Raw genomic sequence first — 15,274 nt, 5'->3', positions numbered from 1 at the left:
ATACAATCCTTTTATTTTTCGATTATATATAGTATCATTTTCTTTATGTTTCTATTAATGTTTTAAATTCAAATAGTAGAAATAGTTATATATATTTTAATTTATTTACCATAAAGGTATAATATTATGTCAATCACCATTAATTTTTAAGCTTAATAGTTTTAAGGTATAAATAAATTATATTTTAAAATAGTTAAAAAATAAAATATAAGTATATTAATAAAATATAATGTTATAGTTTGTTATAATAATTATAAATAATATAATAGATAGAATTCTTTATTATTATATGCTTATATATATAAACTAACAAAATACTATACTAATATTAAAATATTGTTTTATTGTGAAACATTCATATAATTAAATATTAATATGAATTTTATCGAATAGACGCATAATAATAAATTATAAATGCATCATTTTTATATATTTATTAAAGATTCAACTGGGGATATGTACTTTTATATTCTAAAATATTGGATAAATGGAGAAAATTTTAAAGACTTAATGTTAATTTCCATTTTATTATTCCATATTAACGCGTATTATATTATTAGTGTTTATTGAATACCAATTTTTATATATAAAACAACATTACGTTATCATAGAATTAATAAAATATTGAATTTTTAATAAATTATTTGAATGATATGTATTGATAATAATAATAATAATAAAATATATAAGATAAGAATGAACAATGCAGAACATTTAACGAATATTTATCTAAATTTATATATTAAAAGAGCAAATATATCTTATCTCTCTCCTCTTAAAGGCCAATATGACAACCGAATCACCTATACTTTTCTATTATACTTTAAAATATCATCAGTATATATATATATATATATATATTTAATATTTAATATTTACTAAGTATGATTTTAAAAATAATATACATTTAAAGACTTATTTAAGATTATAAATAGCTTAATAAATACGGTTTCAGTGCTAATTGTTGTTTTAAACTGTGGGACAAATATGCAAAGTATATTATAAAATTACCCAATAAAAAATATTTCTAAATTGAAGTATATAGGATAAAAATAAAATTATTGGGATCATTAAAATTACTTTTTAATTTATCTATATTAAATAAAAATAATATGAATTTATGTAATTTGCATATAAAATGGAACATGCAACATAATTTGAAAATACTATATTTTTAGAAAAAACTATATTATATATTATAAGAAACAAGCATGTAAATATTTAATATATTTAAAAAAATGACTATTTATATACTTTTAATATTATAGTAATAATGAATTTCTTAATTGTTTCGATTTTTGCAGTATATTAGTTTTGGGGAACCACTTATTAAAACAAAAAATATGATGTTGTTTATTTTCTATATTAAGGAATATTCATAAGATGATATGTTTTTATTTTATTATATAATTATACGGAAAGGAATTAAGAGTAACAATTTATGTAAAATTGTATTATATACACATGGTAAAAAATGTATTAAACACCCCCCAAAATAAGGCAGTTTATCTAACTACCATAAAAGTATATATTGTTCCATATTATCTTTAAATTATTATTTAAAATGATAATAACGTGTTTAACCATAGACAATTTTATGCTATGGTTCAATTATTTTGTCATTTATTAAGCGTAAAATATGTAAAATAATATGACGTCACATAATCTATATATTATAAACAAAATATAGTTGCAATGTATCATCGCCTGGTATATAATTTTTCTTAATAAAATTTGCTTTCCCTTATATTGTTCGATGTTATATTACCTATAAAATTCATTAAATTTGATTTTATAAGAATTTCATTAACATATATTTTTATTATACCTTTTTAATTGTTTTCTTAGTGTACAAGGTTTGATAAATTGAGAGGCCATTTACCCGATGACTTAAACAGCACTACAGTTAATGATTTTGATAAATTAGGGGATATTAAGAATTATTGTTCTAATGAAGGTTCCGGGGAAACAGAATGTAAGACTGAGCTCGATAAGATAAATGCTGCATGCCTATGGTTGCTCGAGCAAATTATTATTATTAATATTGACAAATTAAGTAATGATGAGTCTAAAAGGTTTATTATTTATATTATTATATGGTTAAATTTTAAATTAAGTCAAAAATCATATGAAGAAATCACCACATTTAATGATTTTTATACTAAACATATAGAAAATAATACGCATTATAATAATTGTAAAAAAAAAAAAAATAATAATTATGATGATTGTAGTAATAAATTAGAAGAAAAAACGGGATATAAGAATTTTAAGGAGTTCATAGAAAAAAACGAATATTTAATGAATATTAATACTATGTCTAAATTTTATGATGCATTTAAATCATTATGTAACGTGTATACTGAACTTGATGCAAGCAATCCAGATTGCAAGAATTATTTAGATAAAGCTCAAGAATTTTTTGAACAATATAAAGAACTTAATGACGATTCTAGCATTAGTGGAGACAGTCCATATAAACAAATATTGTCTAATTTATCAACTGATTATAACAATTTTAAAAGTTATTGTAGTGATAATAATGTTGATTGTAATGAGATTCCAGACCTTTCATCGATAAAAACAACAAAACCTCCTGTACAAAGTTCTGAAAATCATCCTGAACAAGTTTCTGATGTTACACCATCAAGTTCGTCGATAACAAAGAAATTAATTATAGTTTTATCAATATTTGGTGCAATATCAATTTGTTTGGGAATTTCTTATAAGGTAAATAATAAGGAATTAAAAAAAAAATATATTATATATATGCAAACGTTAACAAAAAATTATATGCTTCTTAACATTTTATATTAGTATTCGTTATTTGGATTTCGGAAACGAGCTAAAAAACATTTAAGAGAAAAGTTAAAAAAATAAAGAAGAAACTGATCATTAATATATTATTCGAAGAATAATGATTATTCCAGGAATAGTAATAATGATTGATATACTTTAAGAAACTGTCTATTTGGAAGTATTTTTTGCATAATTTTTATATAGTTTTTATGTTGTGGGCCAGAGTTGAGGTTGTATTTGTATTTGTGTAACCCATGTTGGGGTTAGGGTTAAGTATTATATTGTATTAATTTTTTACAATTTGAACACTAATTAAATATATATACCATCCAATATGTTTAATCACGAGATGAAGTTTAAATATGCAACCAAAAAAGGGTCACATAACATTTTTTCGTAAATTATAATATATATAATTGAGTGTTCATGCTGATTAATATGATTAAAATAAAGTGTCTATATTGTATATATTAATGTAGATATTGGCTATATATGCATTCATATTATGCTATATCATAATTGCCTATATATAAAATTTGTTAATATCTGGTTATATCGATTTATGCATAACACAATATGTTTCTTTATTTGATGAAACATTTTATTTAGTAAAACTTATTATTTGTATTATATTTATTTTGATTTAAATCATGTTATCCAACTGAACTGTAATAATAGATATCTATAAACTATAGATACATATGATATCGATCGAAAATGGACAGTATAACATAGTCTATAAATTATTGTTATACATCTAACATTTTTTGAAGTTGTAATTGTAGTTAATATTATCTTCTTGTATTTCCTTTACATTTTTATTAAAATTAATTAGTATTAATAGAAGTTTCTTTATACGATTTAATTTATTTATCATAAAGGTATAATAATAGATTAACCACTATTAATTTTTTAATTTTAAAGATTTGAGGTATAAATAAATAATATTTTAAAAGATTTAAAAAATAAAATATAAGTATATTAATAAGATTTCATGTCATATTTTGTTCTAATAATTATAAATAATATGATAGATATAATAGAATTATTATTATACGCCTATAATACAATCTAATAAAATGTTCTAACAATAACTAATATTGAAATATTGTTTTATTGAGAAAGATTCATATAATTAAATATTAATTTTATTGAAAAGACAATAATAATACATTATGAAGTATCCGTGTTAAATATTTCTTAAAGATTTTGATATTTGTAGTTTTATATTTTAGAAAACTGGATAAATAAAGAAGGATAATGCCTCAATGTTATATTTCTTTTTATTATTCCATATTAATACGTATTATATCATCATTGTTTTATCACATAATTAATAAAATATTGAATTTTTAATAAATTATGTGAATGTATATGCATTGATAGCTATAGCAATAAAATATATAAGATAAAAATGAACTATGTAAAACATTTAGGGGATATTTATCCAAATTTATATATTAAATGACCAAACATATCTTATCTCTCTCCTCTCAAAGGGCAATATAACAACATAATTAAACATAGTTTTCTATTATACTTTAAAATTTGCACCAATACTTATTTATGTATTAATATTTACTAAGCATTATTTTAAAAATAATATGCATTCAAAGACTTATTTAAGCTTATAAGTACAGTTTCAGTGATAATTGTTGTTTTAAACCGTGGAAAAAATATATTATAAAATTACCCAACAAAGAATACTTCTAAATTGGGATATATAGGAATAAAAATAAAGTTATTGAAAATGTTAAAATATAATTAGAGTATATATAATAATTAATAACGATATAAAAGAATTGTGCATTAGCTTAGAAAATGAAATGATGCAACTTATTTTGTAAATGTTATAATTTTAGAAAAAACTATATCATATATTATAAGAAACAAGTATATAAAAATTTAATATGTTTTAAAAAATGACTATTCATATACTTTTATGGATTATAGTAATAATAGAACTTTTTATTTTTTAGATTTATACAGTATTTAAGTTTTAGAAAAGGTTCTACTAAAAAAGGAGATGTTATAGATTTTCTATAACCAAAAATAAATACAAGGAAATATAATTTATATTCATTATAAAAATATATTAATTTTTATAATAAAGTTATACCAAATGTTACTAAGAATAACAATTTTTGTATAAAATGCATCGTATCTATATTTAATCAAAACAGTATTAAGCAATCCTATATTTAAGGTAATTTAGATAATTGTCATAAAATAAGTATAATATTATTTTAGTAATACTACTGTATTATTATTTTATATTAATTTAATTATTGAAAAACTTATAATATATTTAACTACAAACAGTTGTTATTTATAGGGTTAAATTATTTGCGTCACATATTGGGAGCAGTTTATATAAACACAGCATGATTTTATTAAATTTACAAATCAAAAATAAGATTCCTTCACAATGAATACAAATATGGTATATGCATTTTTTAATAATAATAATAATAATAATAATTTTCTTTACATTTTTTGATATTGTATTATATATAAATATCATTAAACTGTATTTTAATAAAATTTTCAATAACTCACATTTATAATAATTTCTTTTAAATGTTTTTTTAGTGTAGTAAGTTCCTTTATGTATGGACGAATTTTATATATCAATCGAATATTGGAAACTATAAATTTTTGAATGATATACTTTTCAAAGAGTATTGTGATAATGAAACATGTAAGACTGATATCAATAGAATTAATGCTGTATGTTTATTTTTATTTAAACATTTTTTTGAGAGTTCTGAATCATTCAAGATTAATGCAAAAAACAGTATCTATATTGTTGATTACATTATCTTATGGTTAAGTTATATGTTAAGCTTAAATAAAAATATGAATTATAAGAATATATATGATTTTTATGAAGCGAATATAAAGAGTGATAGTAAGTATAATGAGAAAATAACTAATGTTAACGATTATAATAGTTATAATGATCTTATAGATAAAAGAAAGGATTTGCTGAATATTAATTTTGAAGATATGTCTAAATTTTATGATGCATTTAAAACATTATGTGGTATGTATAATGGACTTGATATAAACAACTCAAATTGCAATAATTGTTTAGAAAAAGCTAAAGAATTTGCTAAAAAATATGATTATCTTAATGAAAATTATAATAATAATAATAAAGATAGTCCCTATGGTCAACTATTGTCTAGATTATCAAATGATTATAATAATTTTAAAAATATATATAAAAATTCCCAAACTAGCAAATTTCCAATCCTTCCAACATATTCACGAAAATTAGTAATAAAAAAAACTTTAATTTCAATTGGATTAATATTTTTTGCAGTATCAATTTTCTTGGGAATTGTTTATAAGGTAAATAATAAGAAAATTAAAAATTATTTTCATTAAATATATGCAAAAGTTAACAAAAAAATAATACGTTTACCTTTTTTATGTTAGTATTCGTTATTTGGATTTCGGAAAAGAGTTCAAAAACAACATTTAAGAAAAAAGATAAAAAAATAAAGAAGAAAATGGATCATTAATATATGATTCGAAGAGTAGTGATTATTCCAGGAATAGTAATAATGATTTATATATTTAAGAAACTGTTTATTTGGAAATAAGTAATTTTTGATAATAATTTTGTGGTATATAAGAATAATTAACTAATATAACCAATTAAATACAATGTTACATATGTATATTTTTGTATGTGTTTGCATAATCTTTATATTGTTATTATGTTGTGGGACAGAGTTGTGTTTGTGGAACCCATATTTGGTTGGGGCTAAGTATATATCTTTATTAATTTGTTTATAATTTGAACACTAATTAAATATATGTATCATTATGTATGTTTAATCACAAGATGAAGTTCAAATCCCAAATATGCAACCAAAAAGGGGCATAAGCTAATATGAAAGGGGTTGTATAACATTTTTTCATAAGTTATAATATATACAATTGAGTTTTAATATATATATTGGCTATATAAAAGTTGTTAACCCAGAATTATATTGAATTATGTATATCATACACAATGTATTTCTTTATTTGATGAAACATTTTATTTAGTAAAACGTATTATTTGTATCATATTTATTTTAATTTAAATCGTATTTTTATAACAAACTGTAATAATAGCATTATATATGAGGTTGGGTATTAATTATAAGATGATTCATTTGGATCAATTGTCTACATTATAATATACTCTCAGGTTAATGAGTATATTTTTATTTTTAATAAAGCATATTACCAATATATAATAGGTATTCATAAAATATAAATGCATGGATACTGATCGAGAATCGATAATACAACGTTATCTATAAAATATGTTTTACGCATCTAACATTTTTAGTAATACATAAAAAATTGCACCATATATATAATATTTTTTATTTTTTAATTGTGTACTATTCCTTTTTTGTGATTTCTTTATATTTATATCAAAATTAATTAGTATTAATAGAAATTGCTTTATATGCCATAATTTATTTATCATAAGATATAATAATAGATTAATCACTATTAATTTTTAAATTTTATATTTTAAGGTATAAATAAATTATATTTTAAAAGATTTAAAAAATAAAATATAATTATATAACAAAATTTAATGTTATAGTTTGTTCTGATAATTATAAATAATATGATAGATTGAATATCGTTATTGTTCTAATATATAATATGTTATCAAAGACTAAGGACTGAAATATGTTAATTTTGTGAAACATATACAATTATATATTAATGCAAAGTATATGGAAAAGGTATGTAATAATTAATTTAATTTGAATTAATAACATTTTTATTAGGTTATTATGTATATAAAAACTCTAAATTTATAATTTAAATATATTGTTATTACGAAATAATATGTTCTAAATGCTATACTTTAAAACAATGAAACCAAAAAATTATTAATTGATTTAAAGTATTTTGATTAAGCGCATTAATTATTCCGTTGTACTATACAGTGATATAGCAGTAACAATAATAATAGTAATAAAAATAGATAAACGTATTAAATACAACAAATCATTAAATTCATTTGATACACTACATGGGTATAAATTCATCATATATATTATTAAAGGTATGATCATATTAAAATTGTATGCATGCAAGATAAAATGAAATATTATAACATTTATTTAAGTATGCCTAATGTGATAACATTAGACTAACATTACCAAGCAAAATAATGTTAATAATTCTATAGTTTTCTTAAAAATATAGTTTATTATAAAATATATAGTATAATATTATTTATTAAAATTTAAAAGCAAACTATATATTTAGAAAACAATTCTAAGCCACTTTTAATGAAGAATTATAATATATACACGAATTGAAAGATTTAATGGTAGGAAATATAAAATATAATTAAACTATGTAGAATAAGTAAATCTTATATGGTTACGTCCTTGTCTTAAAAAAGCGTACTTCCCTTATCTCTCCTCTCAAAGTGCAATATACCAACTTAATACACATAGTTTTCTATTATACTTTAAAATTTGCATTAATACGCATTTATGTGTTATATATTTAATATTTACTAAGTATTATTTTAAAAACAATATGCATTAAAATACTTATTTAAGCTTATAAATACGGTTTCAGTGCTAATTGTCGTTCTAAACCGTGGGAAATATGTGCAAAATATATTATAAAATCACCCAATAATGTATATTTCTAAATTGAATTATATAGAAATAAAAATAAAGTTATTGAAAATGTTAAAATATAATTGGAATGTATATATATTTATTAAAAGTAATATTAAATTTATATAATTTGCATAAAAAGTGGAGCATATAACTTAATTTGAAAATACTATAATTTTAGAAAAAACTATATTATATATTATAAGAAAAAGTATATAAAAAATTAATATATATTATTAAACAAATATTTATATAATTTTAAGGATTATAGTAATAATATAATTTTTTATTTTTTAGATTTATACAGTATTTAAGTTTTGAATTGAAACCATTAAAACATAAGATATAAATATATTCCTTTTCTATGTTCAAACATACTTTAAATTATTTATAAAAATATATTCATTTTTATAATAAAGTTATACCATATGTTATTAATAATAGTCATTTTTGTATAAAATGCATCATATCTATATTTAATCAAAATTTTATTAAACATCCCTCTATTTAAGGTAATTTAGCTAATTATCATAAACATAAATATAAAATTTATTTAGTAACAATATTATTTTATTATTTTATATTAATTTAATTATTAAAGACTTATAATATATTTAACTACAGGCAATTGTTATATATAGGGCTAAATTATTTGCGTCACATATTGGGGGCAGTGTATATAAAAACAGCATGATTCTATTCAATTTACAAATCAAAGATAAAATCCCATTATAATGAATGACCATGTGGTATATGCATTTTTTAATAATAATAGTTTCTTTTACATTTTTTATATTGTATTACATATAAATATCATTAAACTTTATTTTAATAACTCGCGTTTTTATTAATTGTTTTCAACTCTTTCTTAGTGTAGAATGTTTCTTGCTTTAAGTAACTCGTTTTCCAATAAGTTGGACGCAAACGGAGACTATCAAATTATTATGAATAAACACATTTTAAATAATTATTGTACTGGTAACAACTGTAGTAGTAATCTCGACAAACTTAATGCTGGATGTTTATATTTGCTTGATGGATTATTTAAGGATTCTTCTGTGTTTAAGCATCATAAAAACATAAATATTGTTGAATACATTTTAATATGGTTAAGTTATATGTTAAACCTAAAGAAACAAGTAGGAATAACCAATCTACGCTATTTTTATAATACGTATGTCCAGGGTGGTGATAGGTACAAAATTCCTTTAACTGGTGTTGAGGGGTATACTAGTTATAAGAATCTTATAGATCAAAAAACATATTTGTTGGATATGGATACTAATATTATATCTAATTTTTATGAAGTATTTAAATTATTATGTGAAATGTATACTAATTTTGATGTAAAAACATTACATTGCTCAATCTGTTCGCAAAATGCTAATAAATTTGTTAGTAAATATAAAGAAATGAATCAAAACTCTGTTATTACTAGTAATAGTTCCTATAAACAACTATTGTCTACTTTATCAAATGAATATGATAAATTTAAAAATTATTATACTAGTAAAGGTGGTAATTCTAAGGATATTCCATCCCTTTCACCTATAAAAACAGAAGAAAATGATGCACTAAGTTCTGGATTAATTTCTGAAGATGCATCAAGTTCATCGATAACAAGCAAATTATTTACAGTTTTATCGATATTTGGTGCAATAGCATTTTTTTTGGGAATTTCTTATAAGGTAAATAATAAGGAATTAAAAAATTATTTTCATTATATATATCCAAATGTTAACAAAAAATCATACACTTCTTAATATTTTATATTAGTATTCGTTATTTGGATTTCGGAAACGATTTCAAAAACAAAAATTAAGAGAAAAGCTAAAAAATATAAAGAAGAAAATGAATCAATAATGTATGATTCAAAGAGAGTGACTAATTTAGGAATAGTAATAATGATTTATATATTTTAAGAAACTGTCTATTGGGAAGTAATTTTTGCATAATTTTTATATAGTTTTTATGTTGTGGGTCAGAGTTGTGTTTATGTAACCCATATTCGGGTTAGGGCTAAGTATTATATCTTTATTTAATTTTTTATAATTTGAGCACTAATTTAATATATGTACTATATCCGTACATTTAATCATGAGAAGTCCAAATATGCAACCAAAAGGGAGATAAGCTAATATGAAAGAAGCCACATAGCATATTTTCCATAAAGTATAATATATATAATTGTGTGTTCATGCCGATTTAATATGATTAAAAAAAAATGTCTATATTGTATATATTAATATAGATATTGATTATATATGAATTCATATTATGGTATATCATAATTTCCTATTATGTAAGTCGTGATAACCCAGAGCTACATTGAATTATGCATATCATAATATGTTTCTTTATTTAATGAAAATTTTATTTAGTAAAACTTATTATTTGGATCATAATTATTTTAATTTAAATCATATTACCCAGCTGAACTATAATAATAGATAATAATAAAATATAAATTCATGAAACATCGATCGAGATTCGATAATACAACATAGTCTATAAAAGGCATTTTATGCATCTAACATTTTTAGTAATACATAAAAATTACACTATAAATATGTGTATAATGTCCTTTTATATTTCGATTATATATAATATCATTTTGCGCTAATTTTTTAAACCCAAATAATAGAAATAGTTCTATATATTTTAATTTATTTACTATAAAGGTATAATATTAGATTAATACTATTGATTTTAAATTTTAAAGATTTGAGATATAAATATATTATATTTAAAATAGTTAATAAAATATAAGTATATTAATAAAATTTCATATCATATTATGTTTTAACAATTGTAAATAATATGATAGAATGCGTTATTATTATATGCTTATACATATAATATAATAAAATAATATACCAATAACTCATATTGAAATATTGTTACATTGTGAAATCTTCATATAATTAAATATTAATATTAATTTTATAGAAAAGACGTATAATGATACATTATAATAATATAATTTATATATATTTGTTAAAGATTCAATTTGGGATATGTAGTTTTATATTCTAAAAAACTGGATAAATAGAAAAAAGGCTAAAGACTTAATTCACGTTAAAAATCTTTTTATTATTTCATATTAACGCGTATTATATTATCATCGTTTTATCATATAATTAATAAAATATAGAATTTTTAATCAATTATTTGAACGTATATACATTGATAACTATAACAGTAGAATATATAAGATAAAAATGAACAATGCAGAACATTTAGCAAACATTTATCTAAGTTTATATATTAAAAGAGAAAATATATCTTATCTCTCTCCTCTTAAAGGGGAATATACCAACTTAATTATGCATAGTTTTTTATTATACTTAAAAATTTACATCAGTAGTTATTTATGTTTTAATATTTAATATTTACTAAGCATTATTTTAAAAATAATATACATTCAAAGGATTATTTAAGCTTATAAATATATTAATACGTATGGGTTCAGTGTTAATTGTTGTTTTAACAGTGGAAAAATATGCAAAATGTATTATAAAATTGCCCAATAAGGAATATTTCTAAATTGGAGTATATGAGAATAAAATAAAGTTATTTAACGTATTAAAATTATTTTTTAATTTTTCTACATTCATTAAAACAACATAAATTTATATAATTTGTATAGAAAATGGAACAATACAACTATTTTGTAAATTTATAATTTTAGAAAAGACTGTACTATATATTATAAGAAACAAGTATATAAGTATTTATCTATCTTATTAAATAATTATTTATATACTTTTGAGGATTATAATAATAATAATAATAACTTTCATAATTTTTTATATTTGTGCAGTATTTAAGTTTTAGGACGTTTTTTATTATAATAAAAGATGTGACGTTGTTTATGTTCTATACTAAACCATATATATAAGTATATATTTTTTAAATTCATTATAAAACTCCTTAAAATTTTATAATAAAATTATGTAGAATGTTATTAGTAATAATTATTTTATGCATAAATTGCATTATACATACATATGATCAAATATGTATTAAATCAACCATAATTTAAGACAATTCCCAAATGTCAAAAAAAGTAAATATAATATTCCTTTGTAATATTATTGTATTATTATTCTATATTAATTCTATATTATTATTAAAAATAACAATGTGATTAATACGATAAATGTGATATAGGGAACTAATATACAAGATATATTTTGTCAGTATATATATTTTATATAAAAATAACATGATGCAGATTAACCTACAAATAAAAAATGAAATTCCATTATAATGGCTGATGTTTTGGTACATTTATTTTTTTTTTTAAATATTTAATTTTATTGTATTATTTGATAATTTATTATCTATATATTATTAATAAATTTAATTTTAACGACATTTTTATTTTATTTTTTTAAATTGTTTCTTAGTGTAGAGAGTTTGAAAGTATATGGAAGCTTTTTTCTGATGAATTGAACGATTCTAAAGAATATTATTTTCAAAAGAGAACATTTAATAAATACTGCCCTAATAATAATTGTGAAACTAATATCGATAAGATTAACGCTGGTTGTTTATGGTTATTTAATGGATTTTTTGGTAAATTTGGTACTTCAAATTATGGAGATAGACATACAGGTGTGGTTGTATGTATTATGATATGGCTAAGTTATAAATTAAGCCTAAATACACCTGATAACATCATCACATTAAAAGATTTTTATTCTAATCATATAGAAAATAACGAGGAGTACACTAAGCATGAACTTAATGATGAAAAGTATACCAGTTATAAGGAAATGATAGATGAAATAAAGGACTATATGGATATTAATATTAGTCATATGTCTAAATTTTATGAATTATTTAAACCATTATGTAATATGAATACTGCTAATACGAAACAAAATAGTAGTGATTTTCTACAATGTGCTAATAAATTTATTGATAAATATAAAGAACTCCTTAATGATGATAATAATAATGACAATAATTCATACAGTAAAATATTAAGTGTTTTTTCCAAATATTATAATTATTTTGGAAGTAACATGTTTTTTAATAATACAGCAAAAAATCTCCCTCCATTACCAAAAGAAAAAACAAGCAAAAAAGGAAAAGTAGTCGATTCTAAAGTAACTGAAACAAGTGTATCATCGAGTGAAACTGATAAATCAATTCTTGTAACGACAAACTCGAGTTCTGACATCACATTGTCAGGTTCATCACTAGTAAATAAATTAATTCCACTTTTATCGATATTATTTGCAATAGCATTTTTTGGGGGAATTGCTTATAAGGTAAATAATAAGGAATTTAAATATTATTTTAATTATATATATGCAAACGTTAACAAAAAAATCATACATTTTTAACATTTTATATTAGTATTCGTTATTTGGATTTCGTAAACGATCTCAAAAACAACATTTAAGAGAAAGGCTAAAAAAATAAAAAAGAAAACTGATCATTAATATGTGATTCAAAGAGTAGTGACTATTTCAGGAATAGTAATAATGATTAATATATGTTAAGTAACTGTCTATTTGAAAATAATTTTATATCATAATTTTGCATAATTTTTATATAGTTTTTATGTTGGTTAGGGTTAAGTATTATATTGCATTTAATTTTGTATAATTTTGACAGTAATTAATATATATATTATTCCGTATGTTTAATCACGAGATGAAGTTTAAATATGCAACAAAAAAGGGATACTGCCATTAATATGAAAAGGGTCACATAAAAATTTTTCATAAGTTATAATATCTATAATTGAGTGTTCATGCCAATTTAATTTGATTAAAATAAAATGTCTATATTACACATATTAATTCATATTATGATATATCATAATTATTTATTATATAAGACTTGTTAATCATAATTATATTGAATTATACATAACACAATATGTTTCTTTATTTGATAAAACATTTTATTTAGTAAACTTATTATTTGCATCATATTTGTTTTAATTTAAATTATATTTTGATAACCGAACAGTATAATAATATTATATATCATAGTATAAATTATAATTAGATTAATTTGGAACAATTGTCTACATTATAATATACCTTCACATTAATATGTGTATTTTTAGCATTAATTAAAAATATTATCAATGCATAATAGATAATCATAAAATATCGATCGAAGTTCAACAACACAATAATACCTATAAAAGATGTTTTATGCATCTAACATTTTTAGTAATACATAAAAATTACATTATAGATATAGGCATACTATCCTTTTAACTTTCGATATATATAATATAATTTTATGCTAAAGTTTTAAATTCAAATAATATAAATCGTTCTATATATATTAATTTATTTACTACAAAGGTATAATATTAGATTAATCACTATTCATTTTTAAATTTTATATTTTCAGGTATAAATATATTACATTTAAAATCGTTAAAAGACAAAATATAAGTATATAATACAATTTAGTGTTATAGTTTGATATAATACTTATAAACAACTTGGTATATAAAATTAACGTTATTGTCCTAATATATATAATATTGTATCAATGATTAAGCACGGAAGTATGTTAAATTTGGGAAGCATGTCCAATTATATATTAATGCAAATTTTAATATATTTATTCATTATTTTTTTTAATATTGTTAATTATATTTAATTATACTTTGTAATGTTTTTAAAATAATTTCAATTTAAATATATTTATTAATAAGGTTATAAACAATAGGCAGCGTATGTATATATATAGGTTAAGCCTGTGATCTTGTTTTAGGGTTGATATATTTCGTGGTTTACATAAAATTGCTAAGTATATCAAATACCAAAATATAA

The 15,274-nt window shown here is 20.0% G+C and overlaps 4 protein-coding genes across 4 annotated transcripts; all 4 read left to right on the top strand.

The window, feature by feature from the left end:
- Nucleotides 1–1,695: 1,695 nt before the first annotated feature.
- PY17X_1101400 (PIR protein) lies at nt 1,696–2,880 on the top strand (the record flags this gene model as incomplete). The annotated part of the gene is made up of 3 exons (XM_022956412.1): nt 1,696–1,710; nt 1,849–2,730; nt 2,818–2,880. The coding sequence occupies 3 exons, from the start codon at nt 1,696–1,698 to the stop codon at nt 2,878–2,880; spliced, it is 960 nt and encodes a 319-aa protein (XP_022812326.1).
- Nucleotides 2,881–5,227: 2,347 nt separating this feature from the next.
- Nucleotides 5,228–6,309, top strand: PY17X_1101300 (uncharacterized protein; the record flags this gene model as incomplete). Its single annotated transcript, XM_721015.1, has 3 exons — nt 5,228–5,242; nt 5,392–6,156; nt 6,244–6,309. The coding sequence occupies 3 exons, from the start codon at nt 5,228–5,230 to the stop codon at nt 6,307–6,309; spliced, it is 846 nt and encodes a 281-aa protein (XP_726108.1).
- A 2,884-nt stretch (nt 6,310–9,193) lies between these two features.
- On the top strand, nt 9,194–10,322 carry PY17X_1101200 (PIR protein; the record flags this gene model as incomplete). Its single annotated transcript, XM_022956411.1, has 3 exons — nt 9,194–9,208; nt 9,332–10,147; nt 10,236–10,322. The coding sequence occupies 3 exons, from the start codon at nt 9,194–9,196 to the stop codon at nt 10,320–10,322; spliced, it is 918 nt and encodes a 305-aa protein (XP_022812325.1).
- A 2,409-nt stretch (nt 10,323–12,731) lies between these two features.
- PY17X_1101100 (PIR protein) lies at nt 12,732–13,895 on the top strand (the record flags this gene model as incomplete). The annotated part of the gene is made up of 3 exons (XM_022956410.1): nt 12,732–12,746; nt 12,872–13,741; nt 13,830–13,895. 3 exons carry the CDS (start codon nt 12,732–12,734, stop codon nt 13,893–13,895), a joined length of 951 nt encoding a protein of 316 aa, XP_022812324.1.
- Nucleotides 13,896–15,274: the final 1,379 nt, after the last annotated feature.

This window comes from Plasmodium yoelii (assembly GCF_900002385.2).
Source record: "Plasmodium yoelii strain 17X genome assembly, chromosome: 11".
NCBI lineage: Eukaryota > Apicomplexa > Aconoidasida > Haemosporida > Plasmodiidae > Plasmodium > Plasmodium yoelii.
This window is presented reverse-complemented; position numbering and strand designations above follow the sequence as displayed.